A 23,665-nucleotide genomic window follows, 5' to 3' on the forward strand; every position below is an offset into this window, starting at 1 on the left:
ACTAAATGATGACAATTTTACTCTCAAACTCTGGATCCTGTAGTATCTACGTGCTCTTTCCACCACGGCTGACATCGCTGGAGGGGCTCTCTAATTTACTTCTTCCTTAGTGCAGTCTTAGTCTGTGCACTTTTTTTTGGTTTTGTTTTTGTTTTTGTTTTTTGAGACAGAGTCTTGCTCTGTTACCCAGGCTGGAAGTGCAATGCCACGATCTCAGCTCACTGCAACTTCTGCCTCCTGGGTTTAAGAGATTCTCATGCCTCAGCCTCCTGAGTAGCTGGGATTACAGGCGCATGTCACCACACCTGGCTAATTTTTGTATTTTTTAGTAGAGATGGGGTTTTGCCATGTTGCCCAGGCTGGTCTCTATCTCCCGGCCACAGGCGATCCACCCACCTCGGCCTCCCAAAGTACTGGCATTACAGGCATGAGCCACCACATCCGGCCTCAGGGCCTCAGTCTGAGCACTTTTGACCAGTTCTGTTTAAGCACTGCCTTTTCCATGGTATGATAGAACTGTGATCAGCAGAGTGGGAGCTAGGCAGCCTTGGAATGAAAGCCCTGATTCTTTGACTGAAATACCTGTCTGCCAAAAATGGAGAGTGGGCAAGTATCAGTTGTGGGAAGAATGGCACATGGAAAGGTGAGTCATGGACCAGAGACTGTCAGAGGGCTGCTTTCCTGGAGCTGGAGTGGAAGTAACAGTAAAAGTAGTATGGTTGACAGGACAATGAGTGTGAAGGGTGAAGCAAACGATAAATTGAGGAATGCAATCTAGAAATCTGACCCAATTTCAGAAAAGGACAACAATCTTAATAAAAAACAAATTAAAACAATCCCCACCATTAAACTGAGGTTGGTTGAAGGGAAGAGTGGCAGATGATACTACGTAGAGGAATAATTCTAGACTGATCAGAAATGAATAAGGGAATATTCAGCAAGTCTTTAGATTCATGTGGATAAACACAGGCTCATAAAAACAAAAGCATCGCAAATCTTATTACTTCTGTTAAACCAAAGGTCTGAGGATATAGCTCATAACGTCTTTAAATAACAGCCAAATTGTGGACACTCATCCATGTGATATTCCAATTGGAAGGATGTCCAATGAAAACAAAACAAAACACTTGCAATTTACAAAAATAAACAGGCCGGGCTCGATGGCTCACGCCTGTAATCCCAGCACTTTGGGAGGCTGGGTTGGGCAGATCACGAGGTCAGGATATCGAGACCAGCCTGGCCAACATGGTGAAACCCCATCTCTACTAAAAATACAAAAAATTAGCCAGGCGTGGTGGCACGCACCTGTAATCCCAGCTACTTGGGAGGCTGAGGCAGAAGAATCGCTTGAACCTGGGAGGCGGAGGTTGCAGTGAGTCAAGATCATGCCACTGTACTCCAGCTGGGCGACAGAGCAAGACTCCGACTCAAAAACAAAAACAAAAACAAATCAAAAACAAAGGAAGTTAGTCTTCCTTTATGATTAGAAAACTTATGGAATGCCTACATCTTGAAGTAGGGCCAGAAGTGCTAAAGAAATGCACATATTTCTTTCAGGAAAATACAAACCTAGGCATCTGATAGTCTTACTATGGCATACGGAAAGACATTATTTAAGTGAGATCCTAACTGATGTGATGTTGAGAGTGCCACAAACATCCAAGACAGACTGGAAGGGCCATGTGCTTGGTCTTTTCCTTTGGACCCGGAATAAAAAAGTGAGGATACCATGAAGTACTTGCATAGGAATGAACTTTTACTCCAGAAACAACAATGCAAACTGAGTCCCTAGAAATAGCCTAAGAAAAGAAAATTACAATTGGTCAAGCTGCAGAGGCAAGAGATAATGAAACCCACACATCGAAGTGTAGTCTACCAGCAAGTAAAAACACAGAAAGAGATTCTGAGTTTAGCAAGAGGATTCCAATTTGTATTCATTGCTTCTCTGTAGTCATTTTAAGGGCACAGAAAAAGACTGTGGTCAAAAAAAGAATTGTGTATTACTAATGTAACTGGTTAAATAAAAGGGTCAACTGCAGTGCATGTTTATAAAGAAAAAGGGCTAGCAATCTAAGGAAACAGGCTATGCATGGAAGTAGGAGATAAGTGAAGAACAGAGACTTACCTGTGCTATATTTTTGTTCAGAAGATAGACACCATAATCAAACTGCAACTTCTCCCCTCCTTTTGGATACAGTGGAAACCTAAGAAAGGTAAAGAAGGATCAGATATTTTCCAAAGCTGAGTAAATACAACCTCCAAGTTGTCGACAGAGGCTAAAATTTCTTAGATACAGTATAAACATCTGAACTGGACTAAGTCACCTAGTTATAGTCACTACAATCTACTGACATCTTCATAATATTAATTAAGTCAGAATAACAGCTGCTTTCTTTCGAAAGAAAAAGTGAATAGGTCACAGAACAAGGAACTGATGTTTAAGAAAGTGACCAATCCACTCCAAGGAGTTGAGGCCACTGGTTCCTAGTTACATATCATAAACTTGCCACCTTAGCTAAGATTAAGATCCCAGAAATTTTTCCCTCTAATATCTTGGACCTGACATCTCAACTTCTACTAAATGGGAGAGGAAGATTAGGAAGGAAAAAAAAAAATCCGACTTAGAAGCAATATATAAGATTTCTGTTTCTTTCCTTTTTTTTTTTTTTGAGATGGAGTCTTTGCTCTGTCACCCAGGCTGGCTCTGTCACTCAGGCTGGAGTGCTGTGGCCGGATCTCAGCTCACTGCAAGCTCCGCCTCCCGGGTTCACGCCATTCTCCTGCCTCAGCCTCCCGAGTAGCTGGGACTACAGGTGCCCGCTACCATGCCTGGCTAATTTTTTGTATTTTTAGTAGAGACGGGGTTTCACCGTGTTAGCCAGGATGGTCTCGATCTCCTGACCTTGTGATCCGCCCATCTCGGCCTCCCAAAGTGCTGGGATTACAGGCGTGAGCCACCGCGCCCAGCAAGATTTCTGTTTCTTTTAAGGTGACCAGTGAAATCAACAGTGCCAATATGAGCCAAAATTTATTAAAATATTCACTCATATTTACAGGGATGGCTATTTGGATGCAACTTCTCTAAGGCAATGTGCTCATGCCACAAGGCTCTCATACAGGACTTTCCATTTTAACCTGCTTCACTGGAGCAACAAAGGCATGCGATCTGGATCTTCATAAAGATAATGAGTTATTTTAGAGAGTAACTCCCCTCACTATTCCCCTTCTTTATACTTGCAAATGAAGAAGGTTAGAGCACACCTATAGTCTAGTCATTGTTTTCTGATTCTCAAGATCAAGCAAAAGTTTTAGCATCTGATACAGATTTCTTTACAAACAGATCAATAACTATTTAGGGTCAAGAAGAAAACTTCACCTTCCTTGTGCGATATACAATTATTCTCAAGAATAAAATAATCTTATTGAAATGAATGGCAAGTGACAATTACTAGTCTTAATTTCAATTGTCTTTTAATTGTCTGAGGAAAAGATACATTCCATAAAGCCTAAAGGATATTATTTTCTAGAGGAAATAAAATAAAGGAAATAGAATTTAAGGGTTTTATATTAAATTCTCAGGAGTTGCTGGCTATATAGTATCCAAAGGTAAATTTGTTACACTATAAAATTATAGGCACTGGGGAGTGAGCAAGGTCATGAACTGTATTTATTCTCTACTAAAGGAACACTAAATGCTTCACACACCCATCAAGAAGACAGAGCTTTATATTTAATTGAAACAGTAAAAAATAAACTAGGACATGTGGTTTGGCCTCAAATTGAGATGCATAAAAATGACAGCATAGCAAATTCATGATAAGCAAAGTGCAACACCAGGTTTTTGCAAGATGTCTGGGAATCATTCAAATTCAGATGGGGTAGCCTGCAAAGAAACAACTTATTTGCAAATACCCAACAGGGGTACTTTAGAGAAAATCTACTACAGTCCTAAACCTCTGTGCTGTCTAGCCGTTATTCTATAAGCTTGAGATGTAGACTATCTGAACAGCTCTCCAAACCCATAGCTATCTCCATTTTCAAGGTATATATCTAGAAACTGTTTCGTATGTTAGAAGAGTAAACTGAGGTCAGCACACATTGAAAACCAAGCTTCAACATTCCTAAAAAATTGATTTCACAACATTTGACTTTATTATGACTTCAGTGGGACTTATTTATACAAAAAGCCACAAGGTATGGTTCAAATAAGGCAATGCAAAGACAGATCAAATATTAAGACAGAATTTACATTTTATATTGCTTTCAAATTCCTAGGTCACTTGAAGTTGAATAGTAAAATGGCTTATAACTATCACGCATTCATCTTACTTTGCAAAAGTACATGGCTTTATAGATCTATCGATCTTGAAAAACACCCATTTTAAAGGGCAAAACCTATTATCAGAACATAAGATACAAATCTTATATTGGAGAATTACGTTAGCAAGCTATAGAAGCTTTAGATAAGAATGTGGCCATTAAAGTACAACCAGAAGTAGGTCTATAACATCACAAAGAGGACTAATTAAAGGAGTATTACATTAAATAACTGAAGGATGAACCATGTATTTCCTATGAAGATTCAATGCAATTTATTATTATATTCAATTAAAATGGCTAATATTATTTTCAAATTAAATTAAATTTCCACATTGAAAATTCACTGACTCTACTTAGTCTTCACATGGCCTTAACTGAACGATACCTTGTGGCTCTTTCTATAAATAGAAAAATGAAGGAATTAGAAAGCAATAAGTAAGATTACATGTGTGACAGAATTCCATCTGAGCCTTACTGTCACTGTAACTAACACCAGCTAGTGAAGAGGTTAGTGGGGAGAACTGCAGACCTCCAATCTTAATTATCAGAGCCCACCTTTATCTACGGTAGATACTTGTATCATTGTGAACTATCAAATTGGCTTAGGTCAGTTTGAAACTCTTTCTTTTTCCAGTCTGTCTCAGATTGTAAATTTACACTCACTGTGTGATTACTTGTTAATGTGTGTCTCCCTTATGATACTGTAGGCTCCAAGAGGGCAGAAACCGATTTTATTTTGTTCCTCTTTGCCTCTCTGTCAAGTGTCTAAGCACTGCTACTAACAGAACTCAATAAACATTTGTTGAATTTTTTTAAAAAAGATTATTTGTGAAAATGATTTGGAACTCTTTAGTACAGAACAATTTCAATATGAGTTAAGAATTATGCGACGACTACCAAAAAAGCTACTGTGATCCCAGGCTGTGGTAACAGAAGAGGAGCAGCTCAGCTGGGGAACGTGATAGTGATTACTACTTTGTACTAGGTGAGACTGTACTGAGAGACCTATGTTTAGTTCTGGGAGTGAAAGTATTTTACAAACAGACAGAAGAACACTTGTATCCTTACTTAAAGGTTATGTTTCTAGAGAACGTTTATAACAATCTCATTTGACTATAAAAAGCATGCAGTGAAATAATGAAGCAGTCAGTATTATTTTATTTAAAATAAATTGATTTGCCTTGATCCCCTAAGTAGTAAGTGGAAGAGACATGGCCTCAGTATTAGGTCTTCAATAATAAATTCAGTATTCTCTCTATTGCCTCTGAATGCTTTAGAGAAGCAAACCCAGGATGATTAGGGGAACAGGAGTCAGTATTGAGAGAAATTGTTGAAGGAACCAGAGGTGTTTGTCCTGGAGGATACCAGTCTCAGGGACAACAAATGAAGGACTTTCAGAGAGAAAAATAATTCGTTTTTTTTCTGCGTGGCTTCAAGCAGGGAGAACCAAAGTGAATGGTATATGCATTACAGGAGATTGATTTCACTACAAAGTTATTCAAAATCCTAAAGATCTTGGTTAGAGGCAGCCAAGCAGAGAAGGGCGACAAACACAAACAAACAATGGACATGTATTTAGTGGATGTAGCGGGTTACACGGTGGCCTCCAAAAAGATAGGTCCATATTCTAATCCCTGGGACCTGTCTAAGTGACCTTATTTGATGAAAAGATCTAAAATAGTTAAGGATCTTGAGTTGAGATCATTTTTTATTAGTCAGGTGGGCCCTCAATCTAGTAAGTATCATAATAAGGAAACACAGAGGTGAGACAAAGAGAAAAGAGGTTGTGTGCTGACAGAGGCAGAGCTTAGTTATGCAGCCACAAGTCAGGCAATGCCTGGAGCCACCAGAAGCTGTAAAGGATAAAGAAAGGAGTGTGGCCCTGATGACCTTTGATTTTGGACTTCTGGCCTCCAGAACTGTGTGAGAGTAAATTTCTGCTGTTTGTCTCTCAAGTTTGTGGTAACTTACAGTAGCTTTAGAGACTAACACAAGGGGAATCAAATACTAGATGATCCACTGAACTCAATGAGGCATAGTATCTCCTCCAGCTCCAAGATTCTATAATTCTGAATATGTGAAACTAAACATACTGAATATAATTTCATTTTTTCCTTCAGCAACCAAGAAAGATTTGAGACTCTAATGCCAAAGAGTCATCATGATAGGTAAGCAGCTAAGGTTGCAAAGGAGACCGACTGAAATTTGGAAAGTGAAGTACCAAAACAAGAAATTCATATGCATAGGCTGAGCCTGAGCAGGAGTTTTCTTTTTTACTAATTTTTATGTGTGTGTGTGTGTGTGTGTGTGTGTGTGTGTGTATACACACATATATACACACACACATATGTAAATATATGTGTATATATAACATATATACACACATATGTAAATTTATATACATAAATATACATGTGTGTATATATAATATATATACATACCTAGAGACGTTAACCCATGAAAAATATATCACACACAACTTGAAAAAAACTGTGACAAGAAACTGATTTTCAAACTTTAAATATTTATAAAAGATACAACTATTATAAACACTACCCTCTCCCCACCAACTCAGACATTTTTACAAAGGACTCCAAGCTGCTGATAGTTTCTTGCCTTCACCTTCAGAGCCTCACATCCAGATTGAGTTCTTTGATGGCAACTGGGCATAAGGACATGGCTATAGTTAATTCAAATTTTTAAATCATACATATTACTTCTGCCATTAGTATTTATACAAAATGTGACAACATGGACTCAATATATTCTGAGGCCATGACTTTACCTCAAACTCAGTATACTTTCTCCTGTCCACACTAGTCTGCCATTACAACTTTTCTCTATCAGTTACTTGGACTTAGACTGGCATTCAGCTTTACCCACCTGATTTGCCTTTTACATATGCAGTGCTTCACCAAGCTGACAAGTCATTTCAACTCTGTAACATTCTCCATTCCTGCTGCCACTCTGGATAATTCTTTGTTGTGGGGTGCTGTCCTATACACTACAGGATGTTTAGCAAGGTCAGCATCTCTATCCTCTACTCATTAAAAGCCAATAGCACTGGACTCCCAGCTGTGATAACCAAAAACGTCTCTAGACATCGCCCAGTGTTGCCTGGGTGGGTGGGGAAAGGGGTTCAAACTGCCTCCAGTTGAGAGTCATTGTTCTAAGCTCTTATCAATTTGCTTACTACCTAGCCAGAATCCTTACTGCCAGTTCGTGCTCCATATCACTGTCAGATTGATTTTAGGAAGCCTAGTAGGTTTTTAAAAACTGAATTACGACAGAAAAGACAGTTTTTCTAGTCTCAGCTCCATTACATACATAAGTTATTATATGAACTTCGGTAAATCATAACTAGTTTAATGCTAAGTTCTTAAGTTGTGAAGTGGAGAAACTATCATCTTTCCTGCCTTCTTCACAAGTATCTTGTGAGGATACAACACCAGAAGACTGAGAAAGTACACTGCAACTGCAAAGCATGACACAAATATAAGTTAGTATTTTCTCTTAAGGAAGACCTCTTATGTCACTTCTCAGCCCTGCTTCATAATCAGTTATAATTTTAAATTTCAACTCCTCTGCCTACTTTTCAAGGCCTAAGTGATCTGACCCATCTGCCCAATTGATCTGTCACCTTTTGCTCAAGAGGTTTCCTCACAGTGCCACAAACACATCAAGTTCACTTTTCTTTCTCTGCCTTTACTTACTTCTCGAAAGTGTCCATCTTTCTCGCTTTCCTATCTAAACACTATTCCATCCTTCATAAGATCTAGTTCAAGTTGTCACATTTATTTTTATTTTTATTTTATTTTATTTTTTAAGACGGAGTCTTGCTCTATTGGCAGGCTGGAGTGCAGTGGCGCGATGTCGGCTCACTGCAACCTCCACCTCCCGGATTCAAACAATTCTTCTGCCTCAGCCTCCCGAGTAGCTGGGACTACAGTTGCGTGCCATCAAGCCCAGTTAACTTTTATATTTTCAGTAGAGACAGGGTTTCAGCATGTTGGTCAGGATGGTCTTGATCTCTTGACCTCGTGATCCGCCCACCTTGGCCTCCCAAAGTGCTGGGATTACAGGGGTGAGCCACCGCGCCCCGCCACACATTCCTTTTTAAATTGCTCTTGACCGCTCCAGGACTCAATGATTCTCCTTTGACCTTCCTGTTGCCTATTTAATGCCTAGAGATTGATTGGTAGTTGTTTCCATATTCATTTATTTCATGCTCTAGTGGTATGCATTAATTTTCCCACACTTCATGATTCACATTCACATGTGCACAATTCTTGTTCTTGGTGCCTCAGGCTTTATTTGAGGGCTACATCACATTTAAAGAAGTAACCAAAATTAAATCAGGGTATCTGCCAAAACCAATAAAATTCTTTTTTTTTTTTTTTTTTTTTCTTTTTTGAGATAGGGTCTTGCTCTATCGCTGAGGCTGGAGTGCAGTGGCATGACCATGACTCACTGCAGCCCTGACCTCCCAGGCACAAGTGATACTCCTGCCTCTGTCTCCCAAGTAGCTGGGACGGCAGGTGTGCACCACCACACCTGACTAATTTTTTGCACAGGGGGATAGAGACAAGGTCTCGCTATGTTGCCCAGGCTGGTCTTGGAACTCCTGGGCTCAAGCAATCCTCCCACTTCGACCTCCCAAACTGTTAAGATTACAGGCATTAGTGACCATGCCCGGACGTAAAACTCATTTTAAAAGACATTTTCAATGTTTATTTTCCCCAAAAGTCCCCCCTACAACAACTATAGTAAATTGTGAGTTAACTCTAGTATGCTTAGGGGTTCAGAAATGGGGATAGATTATAACATGAATACCTACTGGGCTCTTCCTGTGGAATACCAGTCTGTGTAACTGGTGGGACGACCTACTATCTATTAGGAGCAACCAGTTCTTGGTTGGCTATGGTAAGTCTTAAGGCTACATGCACTTTAAAGAAGCAATTAACAAAACAACAACAACAAAAAATCACACGAGCCTCATTCCAGTCCTCCAGGGCAACAATAACAACAACAAAAACTTGTGGGAAAAAAAGGTAATGTAAAATGCCAGCAGCATGCAATCTGCCCCTATTTTTCCCCTATGATCGAGTAAGGGAAGTGACCAAACGCTACAGACCCATACTAAATTATTATGGCCAAAGTAAAGCACCTGGTAGAGTAAAAAGGACTATGTTTTACTCTGCCAAGACTAAAGAGGGGGAAAAAAAAAACACCTCACATTTTTCTGCTACGTTGTATAGTGTCACTGAAGTTTTAACTGTTGATGGTAATGCAGTGAAAGTATAAGGCAGGTCATAGGTATGTGAGATGGAAATGGCTGGCTGTGGGGGTTACACTGGGGACTGAAAATATTTGAGCACCTGTTTCCATGTTAAAAAGTCACATTTATTAACCAGCCCAAAATGTACTCTTTAAAAAATAAGCCATTTTAAAAGAATATTTCCATTTCCATTTATCATTTAATACTTAACTACTGAAATCTATTGTTTTAAGTTTCCATCTTTCTTTGGATTAATAACTTTACTCTAAGGGCCATTTAACCTTCCCCCATAAGTGATATCTCATTTTAAATATCATAATCAATTTAAAGTAACACAGAAAGTAACAGATATCCACTGCTTTGGGCTAAAGTTATAATCTATGAAAAGCATGATTAACAATGGACATTTTCTCCCTCTTTCCCACAGCCAACTGATCTTTGAAAAATCAAATCTGATCGTGGCACAGTCTCCTACTTAGAACCATCAAAAGATTTTCCACTGCACTGGAAATAAAATTTAAACCACACAGGGTAGCCCACAGGGCCTTATGTGGCTAAAGCCACTTCTACCTCATGTCATTCTCCTTGGCATTCGCTATGCTCAAGTCATGCTGGTTTTCTTTCTGTTCCCTGAACATGCCAAGCTTGTTTCCTACTTTGGGACTTTTGAACTTGCTATTCTCTGTTTTTTAAGTGTTTGCTCCTGAAGTCTTCCCAGAGCTGACACTTTCTTGTCATTCTGGCCTTTGATCAGAATCACCCTCAGAGAGACCACTGCATGTCACTCAATCTAAAATTCTTCCTCAGAAAGATTACTGAGGGCAGGCCGGGCGCGGTGGCTCAAGCCTGTAATCCCAGCACTTTGGGAGGCCAAGACGGGCGGATCACGAGGTCAGGAGATCGAGACCATCCTGGCTAACACGGTGAAACCCCATCTCTACTAAAAACTACAAAAAACTAGCCGGGCGAGGTGGCGGCGCCTGTAGTCCCAGCTACCCGGGAGGCTGAGGCAGGAGAATGGTGTGAACCCGGAAGGCGGAGCTTGCAGTGAGCTGAGATCCGGCCACAGCACTCCAGCCTGGGTGACAGAGCGAGACTCCGTCTCAAAAAAAAAAAAAAAAAGGAAAGATTACTGAGGGCAGATTAGACTAAGAGTGGCCAGGGGTACTAATCAATTTTAACATTACACACAAAAAAGAGATAACTGGACATAATGTGCTTCCAAATGTGATACAAAAGGAAGCATCAGTAACACCTATGAAGTATTCTTGCCAAGAAAACTCAGTATGATCATCTAAGTTTTTATCTCCAGTTTACAGGTAACACAGGGGAAAGATACACATGTTAATACAATCAGCAAAATCCAAAATGTGAGGAACTTTACAGAGATCTGCAGAGTAAGTTTAACTTATACAATAAGGAAAAAAATTGCAAGGAAAAATAAAGAAGGAGAGAACCTCCAGATTAAGAGACTTTAGATGTGGAGCAACCAGAACTCTTATATATTGTTGAGCGGGAGTATAAAATGTACATTACACTCTATGGAAAAAGGTCTGGCAGTTACTTATAAAACTAAACATACACTTATACTATGATGTAGCAATTCTGTTCCTGAGTATTTACCCAAAATATATGAAAACATTTGCCCAAAAAAATACCATGTACAAAAATGTTCACAGCAACTTTACTCATAATAGCCAAAAACTGAAAACCACCTAAGTGTTGAGGATGAAAGAACCTACAATAAGTTCATATTGCATACTTACGGTTAAACAATGGTTAAGTAGGGGACTGGGAAAGACAGTGATTCACTAGAAAAAAGAGAGAGGGAATGCAAATACAAATACAAAAAAGAGAGAGGGCAGAGAGAGGGAAGTTTCAGGGGAGAGTCAATGATCTGTATCTTGACAGGGGCTGGACTGTACAGATGCATATGTATTTGATGGAACTCAGAATAGTTCATTTAAGATTTGTATATTTCTGTCCGGGTGCGGTGGCTCACGCCTGTAATCCCAGCACTTTGGGAGGCTGAGGTGGACAGATCACGAGGGTCAGGAGATCGAGACCCTCCTGGCTAAAACGATGAAATCCCCTCTCTACTAAAAATACAAAAAATTAGCCGGGCGTGGTGGTAGACGCCTGTAGTCCCAGCTACTCAGGAGGCTGAGGCAGGAGAATGGCGTGAACCTGAGAGGTGGAGCTTGCAGTGAGCCGAGATCATGCCACTGCACTCCAGCCTGGGTGACAGAGTGAGACTCCTTCTCAAAAAAAAAAAAAAAAAAAAAAGTGTATATTTCATTATATATAACTTTTACCTCAAAAGAAAAAGAATCATAAACAAATATTGAGCTCTGATTAATCATATGCATGATGAAGCATTGGGGGGAAGTCTACTGATATCTGAAACTTACTTTAAGATTCATGGAAGTAAGTAGGTTGATATAATAGATAAACAGATGGATAAATGGAAAGATACAATAACACAGGTACAGCAAAAGTAACTGCAGAATGTAGGTGGTGGGTGTATGGGTGTCCACTATTAAGATTCTTTCAACTTTTCTGTATGTTTAGACATTTTCATAATACAATCTTGGGATACAATATAAATAAACCAAAAAAAGCTTTAGCTAATGGCAAATAATAGGAGAAAAACAGCCTGGGCACGGTGGCTCACGCCTGTAATCTCAGCACTTTGGGGGACCAAGACATGTGGATCCTTTGAGCCCAGGAGTTTGAGACCAGCTTGTGTAGCATGGCAAAATCCTGTCTCTACTAAAAATACAAGAATTAGCCAGGCATGATGGTGTATGCCTGTAATCCCAGCTACTTGGGAGGCTGAGGTGGGAGGATCACTTGAACCCAGGAGATGAAGGTTGCAGTGAGCCGAGATCACACCACTGCACTCCAGTCTGAGTGACAGGATTAATCGTAGGCAGCTTCCTACAGGTGGAAAATTTAAAACTAGTTTTGAAGAAAGTAAAGGTCAGAAATTTGAAAGAGAGAAGATGAAAGAGCACTTGAAATTAGTGTAAAAGAACTGATTCAATCAACAGATGATTTACTTATTTTATACCAAAGACTCTAACGAGCATTGGACAAATAAAGCAAATACTATTCTTCATTCACTCGTTTAGCAATAGTTACTGCATCATCACCTTGTGGTAGGCACTGTTATAGGTGCTGAGCTAACACAGTGAACAAAACAACAAAAAAAATTCCTGTTCTCATGAAGCTTACATTTCAGTGGGAGAGACATGACAAATGAGAGGAGGTTCACTGAGAAGATTACATCTGAACAAAAACCCGAAGGAAGTGAGAAAGTCTTGAAGCTATCTGGGGGAGAGTGTTCCAGGCAGGTGAAATGAAAAGTGGAAAGGCCTTGAGACAGGAATGCCTGGTATGTTCACATCCAAGGAAGTGAAGGCAGGCCAGAGTGCCTGGAGCAGAGTGAGGGAAAAAGGACCAGGAGAGGAGGTCAGCAAGGGGATCGGTTTACATCATGCAGGGTCCTGGAGGTCACAGCAAGGACTTCGGTTTTTACTCTGAATGACAGGAGAAGCACTGGAGGGTTTAATGGCTGCTCTGTGAGGATAAACTGCAGAGGAGCAAGAAAAGAAACAAGGGGAGGCTACTGCAAAACTTTAGGCAAGAGAAGACAGCGGTTTGAACCAAGATGGTGGCTGTGGAGGTGGTAAGAAGTGGTTGGATTCTCTTATTCTGAAGACAGAGCCAACATGATCTGGTGACAGATCTTCTATGAGGTGTGAGAGGAAGAGGAGTCAAGGATGACTTCAAAGTTTTGGACCTAAGCAACTGACAGAATGGAACTGCCATCATTTTATAAAATTACGGGTGAAATTAAACAGCTAGGAGTTAGGGTAAAAGAAAAGCATGTGAGGGGTTAAATGCCATAAGATTAGGCTGGTAAGGTCAGCAGGTACCAGACTATGCAAGGTTTTATAAACCACAAGAAAACCAAGTCTACACTGTATCCTTTAGGAAAATGAGAGGATAATAACTTTTTTTTTTTTTCTTTTTGAGATGGAGTCTTGCTCTGTCACGAGGCTGGAGTGCAGTGGTACGATCTTGGCTCACTGCAACCTCTGCATCCCAGGTTCAAGTGATTCCCCTGCCTCAGCTTCCTAAGTAGCTGAGACTACAGGTGCCCGCCACCATGTCTGGCTAATTTTTTGTATTTTAGTAGAGATGGGGTTTCACCATATTGGCTAGGCTGGTCTCGATCTTCTGACCTCATGATTCGCCTGCCTGGGCCAAAGTTCTGGAATTACAGGCGTGAGCCACCATGCCCAGCTGGGAGGATAATAACTTTTTAAAGCTTGGGTGTAATAAGATGGGGTTTATGTTTTTTAAAGACCAAACTGGCTACAGTGTGGTAAATAAAGGGGAACAGGACCTGGATAGAAGGTTATCGCAAAATTCCAGGCTAGAAATGCTAACAGTTTTGGTTAGGGTTCCAGAAGTAGAGAGGAAGGTAAGTTTTGGTTAGGGTTCCAGAAGTAGAGAGGAAGATATGTGAATAGATTTGTGGGAAGAACCAAAAGAATTTTGTGATGGATTGATTGTTACAAAATGGTAAAGAGGGGAGGAGTCAAAGATGACCCTTTCGTTTCTTGATTGAGAAACGAGGCAGATGGCGGTATCTGTGAATTGTGACAGGAAACACAGGAGGAGGAACAGGTGCATATTTGTGTGTGTGTGTGTGTGTGTGTTTTGAGACAGAGTCTGGAGTGCAGTGGTGTGATCTTGGCTCACTGCAACCTCTGCCTCCTGGGTTGGGGCAATTCGCCTGCCTCAGTCTCCCGAGTAGCCGGGATTACAGGTATGCACTACCACGGCCAGCTAATTTTTGTATTTTTAGTAGAGATGGGGTTTTGGCATGTTGGCCAGGCTGGTCTTGAACTCCTGACCTTCCGTGATTCTCCCAAAGTGCTGGGATTACAGGCGTGAGCCACAGCGCCTGGCTATATATTTATTATATACAAATATAATACACTTGTATACTATATATTTATACCGATATTCTCTATAGTATATTTATACTCTATAATATAAACTAAATATATTTATTATTTATAAATTAAGGTGACAAAATTTGGGCTGAAAATATCAAATAAGAAATTATAAACATTTTAGATGGAAACCAAAGCCATAGGTATGAATGAGATGGCCTAAAGAAATGGTATACAAGAGAACCACTTCAGAGCCTTGAGAATATGAACAAAGGATGGGGAGAAGGAGCCAGAAAAGGACTGGTTAAAAGATATGAGGAAAACCAAGAAGTATCTCACCAGAAAAGCTCAGAGAAACTGCTAATGTAAGAAGGATGATATCAACAGTTAAGTGCTGCAGACAGGTCAAGCGAATCTGAAAATAAAACGTCTACTGGATTGATTCTGTGGGTTCATTGGTAGGTAGTGCTGATAATATGGTAAATGAAAGTTTAACTGAAGTAGCAGGGTTCAAAGGCCGACTGGTATGAGTTCGGGAGTGGCGAGAGGTAAGGAAATGAAGCTGGTGGGAAGCCTGGCATAGAGAGAGGGGAGCTCAGCAGCTGCAGGGATGTGGTGAGGCACAGCAGGAAACATGTCCAGAGGTGAAACAGGATAGGTTCCTTACCACACAGGTGAGAGTACAGAAAGGTCTGCCTTAGACAGCAGGTGGGACAAGGGCAACTCTTTCATCATAACACGGGGGATGAAGGAAAATGACCACTGTGGATGCTGTTTATTCATTGAACAAATTTTCAGTGAACTCATACTATGTGCCAGGTATGGTGTTAGGTGGTAGGGATATAAGACTGGGTAAACACAAACACGAGGTTAGAGTCCAGTGGATTAGACAGATAGTGCTCAAATAATCAGCCTAATAAATAAGATTGGTAGGTGCTAAAGGAAGAAATGTTCTGGTTAGAGGAAGCAGCTTGTGCAAAGGCCTGTGGCAGGAGGAGACATGCTGCGTCAAGGATTGGCAAGAAGGCCAACAGAACTGGGCTGAAGGAGGAATGGCAAGGGACAACTTTGAAGTTGCATAGGAAGGTATGTGACAGATGAGGTAGGGCCCTCTACACACACCATTCCAGACCAAGGACTGATCTCCATCCTAAAAGTCCTCATGGAAGAACAAAAAGAGGAGTGATTGTTTTTTCCTCCTTCTTTGGGGGAAGAAAAGAGAGAGAAAATATAATGGGAGACATATGTGCCAACCAAAAGAGGTTAAATTTGATATAACAGGAAATAAAATATCACCCCAAAGTTTTTAAAGGAGAAATCATGTAATGAGAAGATTTACATCAGAATATTCTCTTTGCCAATATTATATACAATATTTTAGACAGAGCTATACTAAAAAGAGAATGGAATTTCAGGGAAATCGAATTCCAGGTAATTTTAGTAAGAAGGTTAAAAATAATCCCTCCCCCCCCCCCCCTTTTTTTTTCTTGCTAAGTTGCAGGGCTGTGGAAATTGTTAAAGGACTCAATATCAATTTCCTTATAGAAACCTTCCAGTTTTTCCACACCCTTTTTGTAACTGTTGAAAAACAGTCCACAGGCAAATTTCAGTGAACAGAGTAAAATTAAAGGATGGAAACCATGTCTTTTTTTAATAGTCAATTTTGTAAAATAAAAATTCTGCCAAGCAAATCAAAATCACATTCCACAACATTAACAGTCATCCTGCATTTGCCTGGATTTAACAGCACCTGTTTCCCACAAAAATCTGTAAATGTTAAGAAAAAAAAAAAACCAAATCCACAATTAAACATGCAAGGTGCATAAAATACTTGGTAATGCCAGAAGATATTTCCATCTGGAACATAAATTTGGAAGAAAAACTATTCACCATCTAAAATATCTAAAGACAGCACTTCACAATGTGTACATATAATATGGGGTTGCTTAAATGTATAAGGACACCTAATTCTATATTGTCTATAAATCGCTTCCTTATACAGTGCTGATAACAAGTACTCAATCCTTTATATAAAAATTGCGTTTTTAATTTTTGTGCTGATACCTATTTTGAGATGAGAAGAGGAGAAAAGCAAAAGGGCTATTTAGGTACAATACGTTAAGGCTTTGAAGTAAGAGGGGCAGAACTTTGTTATTTACTTGCGGTGTGAACTAGAACATGCTACTCTGAAATTGTTTCCAAAACTCTAAAATAGGTTTAATAATAGCAATCTTTCAGGATTGCTGTGAAAATTAAACAAGAAAATCTATGACTCAACTGCAAATCTACACAACAAAATGCATTTTAAAAAAATCTATGACCCAGCACAGTTAGTAGGATACAGTAGGCATTCAATTATTATTATTACCTTTCATAATGGTATGCTTGATTTCCCTTTTCTTTTCCTCCACTCCTATTTGTAAGTGTCTCAAGAGAGAGAGCCTATTTTATTCATTTTGTTGCCTTCTGAAATCAAAAAGCATTCTTATGCACCTGGCACTTTCTACTCAACATTTTAGCTGTTTATACAAATGTCTTACTTCCTCAATTAAAACACAATTTCCTTGAGGACATGGGTGTTAAGCTCAAATTCTTATTCAAAGTGGGTATTCAACAAATATCTGCAAATGAATGATTAAACAAATGAATATATTAAGTAATTAAATATTGAAAGAGAAATGTCTAAGTAACATATAGCTCTGTGAATTAAAAAACAAAACAAAACACAGGAATCAATATGGAAGATTTCAAGATTCAGGTATGTTCTCATTACTGTTTCTTTCTTGGTTTTAATATACCTAGACAACCAACTCTTATTTTTAGAAAATGCTTTGGGTTCTGCTCAAAATAAAAATTATCTGGTTGAGAGAAGATCCTAAATTACAGAATGGTGTTTGCCATGGATTCATAGCAGGTAGAGCCCTCTACCATTAAAGTAAAGGCCAGTGAGTACCGATAAAATGACAGCAATAACAATGATGCTGATGCTGGACTGCATTTATGGAATATTATTATACAGCAGGTATTGCACTTATTATACTTTATCTATACAATCCTAGCAATTGTCCAGCAAGCACTGTTCATTTAGTGCCCACGGTCACACTGTGTTTCCTAACACTCCAAAACAGCCACCCGTCTCCAATCCACTTCACCCCTGCACCAAGTTTGAATTAGTTATTTCTCCCTATGTGTCTTCACAGAACCCTGTACAATCCCTAACAGGGTACCTTTGACACTGTATTGTAGTTGCTTGTTTATTCCTTGAATCTTCTGAAGGAAAGTGAACTATGAGCCAAAGTCTTACTGATGCTGTATCCCAGCTCCAAGAGCCCTGTGTCTGGAACACATTCATTTGTGGAATGGAGGGAGTGGTGAATGTATGGATGAAGTAGAAGTGGTGGAGCTACTTCCAACCCATGCCTGTCTGACTCCTAAGCCTCTGCTTTTTATTCTATTCTATGCTCTCCGTCAAGTAATAACCCCATTTTGTAAAGCTGTATTATTTGTAAATTTCATTTCATTCAAGATTTCTATTAAAAACTAGGGGATTTCTTCTCTCCACAAATCAGATGTTCATATACCAAATCATTGCCAAATTTACCAACTGATTTGATAAGCTGGCACTCTGAAAACCATCAAATCTACATTTTATGTTTAGAGTTAAAAAGGCAAAGATTGTCAATGCCAATAACTGTAGATCTCATTCATGTAACTTCCATAGTCCTATTAACGATATTGTATGGATATACATTATTGCTTTTGGGGCTTAAATAAATAAAAGTGGGTAGAATATTTGGAAAGTTTTTGAAAAATCCACTGTCATGCTCAGGGTCAGGTTCCAACCCCAGCTGAGGGCTGAGGGGAGTGGGTGGATGTGGGGCAGGGAGCTGTAAGAACACTCAAGAGACAGCAGGTAGATGAGACATGGCTTTATTCAGCAGCCTCTTCACAGGGTTAGTGTTACATTTATACACTACACAAACAATAGCTGCTGAGAGCCAGGTAGGGAGCTTCTCTATGCTGTGTCTACGTGGCTACGATTATATAAGATATGGTACTGTGCGCTTGCGCCCCAATCCCGCTGAGTCATCTAGGCTGTTTACCTCGGCCTATGCCTGCTGCCCTATATATGCTCGACTGCAGCACAGTCATGTTCGTTACATCCACTTAATTCCACTAAATCAACTTTTCAATAATGGGGTGCATAAATCTGTTAAACTAAGTTTTAAAGGCTAATTTTAGATCATCTATCACAAAAAGTCTAAAACCTTACCTGCTTTCTGGATGTCAATGTTCAAAATTACACACATAAGTTAGCTAAAGTCAGTTTTCTAAAGTGAATATGCTGTCTAGGAATTGCATTATATTCAGAATGTATTTAGGAATTGCATTATATTCAGAATGTATTTGAGAAAGACATATTTCAATTATAAAATTGCAAAAGGAATCACCTCAATTCATCATCTTGCCCAATTTCAGAGCACAAAGAGACAATGCAGAGGCCCCTAAGTCATTTTTTTAAAGTATGGACTTCAAAGGAGGAGGAAACTCCAAGGATCACTGATCTGACAGCAACCAATGCAAACATCTAGTTTGTCATAGTCAATCCACTTTAATTATCAACAAGTTTTTAACCATTTCTGACCAGTCATTTGGAGCTGACCTCTGACAAGTACTTACAAGTCATCGAAATCTCATTTTATTTTATAGCCTCATATTTGTTATTGGGCTAATCTTTACCTGTTCTGCATCACACAACAGCTTAAATATTTGAATGGCCCAGCAATAAATTTCCATGGTCCCCCTGGGTCAGTCAGATGTTAGCTGTTAAGTAAAGCTAAAAGGATCTAGGCTTCATAAATTTCCTTCAGGGCCCACATTTGCTCTTACAGGCTAGGCTTTCAAGCCCAAACATCTTTATAGCTATGTGCAGTGATTTATTAACTCCTCCTTGTTTTTATCCAAAAAGATCAATCACATATGTATCAATAAGCCAGTGTGCTGGTGACTGTTTTTTATTGTACATATAACCACCTGCCTTTAATACAAACTTGTGTCTCAAGCTTTTCTAAGTGCTTGCTGGAGTTTAACAACCTTCACCTGTTTCTAATTTGGTATAAAACATATGGTTTAGTTCTGCTATTTAGTTCTAAGCCAGCCTTTCCTCTTTTGGACCCAACAATATAAAAGAAAACAAATCCAGAGCACAAAATTCTAAAGTTGTAGGATGTTACACATGTACACACACCATAATGACTTGCCCAGTTACTTCTGAAAAGCATCTTCACAGAGAAATATTTTATAGTTGTGAAACTATTATACTTCTTTGAAAAAATTAGATGTGTCCTAATTTTTAGAGGGTTCTAAAAATTACATTCAAACTGTGAAAATGACAGTTTACTCTTAGTGCCTCAAAAAAGGTAACAGCTATATCTAGAAACCTATGAGGTCAGGAAAGAGAGTTCCTATCTTTATATTGAGGAATCTACATCTGGCCAGGTGAAACCAATATTTTCTTTTCCCTTCCCTTGTCCTTCTCTAAATTAGACCAAAAGTTTAAGAGGCAGGGTGCCAGTGGGGAGAGAACCACAATATAACAGCATGGTAAAGTCAATACTAAAATTAAGAGTGTCTGGGTGATAGGGCAGGGAGGAGAAAATCCTCAGGAAGAAATGACTAATATAAATGTCTAGGAGAGGCAGAGAAGTCAAAACAGCCTCCCACAACTCCACCAGACTTCTTTCCTACACACATCTCCTTTTCCAGTGACGGTGGGATCTGACAACACTGGCCACAGCTGGCACTGAACCTCCTCTTCAGACTGCTCTCACCCTTCAGGGCCCAGTGCAAATGCTCTATCCTCTCTGAAGACTTCCCCTAGTCCCGAAAGAAGTGAGGTGGTTCCATGAGATTATCAGTATTTATTCATCATTTGGGAGCAGGTAATCACATTAGGCTTTGTTTTACAATCATGTTTACATGTCTGTCTCTTGTACAATGGTCTAACAGAGCAGGTATTGAATAAATGTTCACTGAATTGTACTGTTAGTTTGCAAAAACTTTGTATAAATGAAGCCACCAAAAGCACACTTAAAAATCAATTTTTATCAAAATAAAAGATATATATGGTTGAAAAACCAAATTGTTCTATAAGCCTGATTTTAAAAACATTAGTTTACATGTTTATTAGTTAAAATACCCCAGAGCTTTATCTCCATTCCTAGACCTCCAAGCTTATTATTCTCATCACTTTAGGCTGCATTTTTCCCCTGGTATTTTCCCTCGATGTTTCTCATTAATATCCTTTTATTCCTGTTTCTCGACTCAATGGCTTTAAAAATGATCTACTGACAACATATTGGGGAAGATGAAGATATAGCTCTCTTACACACTGCTTCCCCACCTCTTCCAAAATACCCACACTTCCCCTTCCTCCCATCTGTTCACTAGGGTCAACATCGTAATTTTTGGTTAAATCAGTATGCAACATTACAGTATTATAACCATGTTATTTTTTTGAGCTGAGCCATATAATGTATCATATTTTAATTCTTTTAAACTTGGTTTTTCCATGGAGTTAATAACCACCTAGTTTTTTCATTTGCTAAATTTATGTACCTCTCACTAATTTATTCTCAGAACCCCTGGAAGCAATGAAAATTCCCTCTTGCTATGGTTAAATCCTCTTTCAGTTTCACTCTTTCTTGGTGCCTTTGTCCTCTTGCTCCATTAGACAGTGCGGGAGCTGATCATCTATGGTTTCCCTTCACCCTGAGATCCCTTCTTTTCCTTGAATAATGTTTTCTTCTTACTTGGTTTATTCCTTTATATTAATAGAGTCCATCTTCCAGAAGTTTCCTAAGAAAGGTACATAGAACTTTCATGCCTGAAGTCTTTTTTCTACCCTTTTATTTGACTGATAGCTTGATATAAATATAGGTTATAGAAATAATTTTCCCTCAGTACTTTGAAGGATTGTTCCATTGCTTTCTAACTTTCAGTGCTGCCTTTGAGGAGTAAGATTTTATGACTCCTTTTCCTTTGTATGCACTTTTTTTCTCTAAAAGCTTTTAGAATCTTCACTTTACCTCTAGAATTCCATAATTTACCAGTGATGTGCCTTTTAAAATGTTATTGTGGGCTTTTAAAATGTTAGTGTGGGCTTTTATTTTTTTTTTATTTTTTATTTTTGTTGTTGAGACGGAGTCTTGCTCTGTCGCCCGGGCTGGAGTGCAGTGGCCGGTTCTCAGCTCACTGCAAGCTCCGCCTCCCAGGTTTACGCCATTCTCCTGCCTCAGCCTCCGGAGTAGCTGGGACTACAGGCGCCCGCCACCTCGCCCGGCTAGTTTTTTGTATTTTTAGTAGAGACGGGGTTTCACCGTGTTAGCCAGGATGGTCTCGATCTCCTGACCTCGTGATCTGCCCGTCTCAGCCTCCCAAAGTGCTGGGATTACAGGCTTGAGCCACCGCGCCCGGCTAGTGTGGGCTTTTAAAATGTTATCGTGTCAGACACTCACTGGGCTCGGCTCTTTCCACTTGAAATCAAGTATTTTAATTATTAGAAATTTCTTGCATTATTATTAGTTGGATAATTTCCTACCTTCCCTTTTCTGTTTCTTTTTTGTACTCACTGCTATCTGGATTGTTGGATCATTAAATATTTGAGGAATTCCTCTAATTTCTTATCTTTTCTTTCTTATCTCTGATCTCTGTTTGGCTTTTTTTTTTTTTTTTTTTTTTTTAAGAGAAAAACAACTTTACCTCCAACCTTCTGTTGAATTTTTAAAAAACTTCCGTCATTTTAATTTGCCAAGCATCATCTTTTACTGAATGTTCACTTTTATACCATCTTGTTTTTGTTCTTGGATACAGTACTTTCCCTTGTCTCTTTGAGGATATTATTTAAAGTGTCCTAAAAAAAAATCCCAACAAGCTATTGCTTTTTATTTATCCTTATAATCCTTCTTTCCTCCACATTTCTTTTTCATGATTTTGGCTTCTATATTTCATATGAGAAGTTTCCTCAAATGTCTGGCAATTCTTTGGTTAATCATTTTTAAAAGCAAGGCACTAAAGAGCACACATATTGAAAGATGTTCATTGACAGGATTGGTCAAAGGCAGGTTTCACTCTGGGGTTATTACCAGAGGACTGGAAGTTTCATATGGAGATGTACAACTCTAAGAAGCTATACGTATTTTTTCTTGGATCATTTTTTCACATTCTTGTATGTACAATTGATTCCTTTTTTCAGCTGGCACCTCTGCCCTCAGTTATGCTAGTTGTCCCTGAATCCAGGGTTAGTCTAGTTCGACCTCTCAAACTTCAGGTTTTCTGCTGGTGTCGGGAGAGGTAGTTGCATGAGAGGGGTTGTCAGGGTATACTGGTTTCTAATACAGACTTCCAGACATACCCAACTCACCTTCAAAGACTCCTGGCCTCCAATTCTGAGACTTTCTGGACTTCTGCAGCATGAATCAGCTTGCTTCTTAACCTTTCCCCTTGCAAGTTCTTAGATTTTCATTTTTCCAGTCTGTTAAGTCAGTTGCTACTCTTTCACCTGCTGTTCAGTTCTCACAATTTTGTTGATTTCACAGTTTCTCTGCTCTGGAGGTTGCCACTCCTGTTCCTTACTTAGGCTTTTTAATTTTTTTTTCTTTCTTTCTTTCTTTTTTTTTTTTTTTTTTTTTCTTTGGGAGATGGAGTCTTGCTCTGTAGCCTAGGCTGGAGTGCAGTAGTGCAATCTCGGCTCACTGCAGCCTCTGTCTCCCGGGTTCAAGCAATTCTCCTGCCTCAGCCTCTTGAATAGCTGGGACTATAGGCGCATGCTGCCATGCCCAGCTAATGTTTTTGTTATTTTAGTAGAGACGGGGTTTCACCGTGTTGCCCAAGCTGGTCTCGAATTCCTGAGCTCAGGCAATCCGCCCGCCTCGGCCTCCCAAAGTGCTGGGATTACAGGCATGAGCTACCACGCCTGGCCTGCTTTTTAAATTTTAATCCCTGTACTGTTATTTCATTGGCATTTTGGTGAGAAAAGATAAGCACACTTGTTCAGTCATAAGTTTGACGTTTACTACTAGTGATTAAAATAGCAGCC

The 23,665-nt window shown here is 39.4% G+C and overlaps 1 protein-coding gene across 2 annotated transcripts in view; it reads right to left on the reverse strand.

Moving 5' to 3' along the window:
• The window catches only part of UVRAG (UV radiation resistance associated), a 335,339-nt gene that overhangs the window by 76,082 nt on the left and 235,592 nt on the right, over window positions 1–23,665 (reverse strand). For both annotated transcript variants that reach the window (XM_030917811.1, XM_010366787.1), the window contains one exon: window positions 2,126–2,204. In XM_030917811.1, the coding sequence (XP_030773671.1) occupies window positions 2,126–2,204 (79 nt within the window). The remainder of the gene's footprint in view (window positions 1–2,125; window positions 2,205–23,665) is intronic.

This window comes from Rhinopithecus roxellana, chromosome 15, assembly GCF_007565055.1.
Source record: "Rhinopithecus roxellana isolate Shanxi Qingling chromosome 15, ASM756505v1, whole genome shotgun sequence".
Taxonomy (NCBI): domain Eukaryota; kingdom Metazoa; phylum Chordata; class Mammalia; order Primates; family Cercopithecidae; genus Rhinopithecus; species Rhinopithecus roxellana.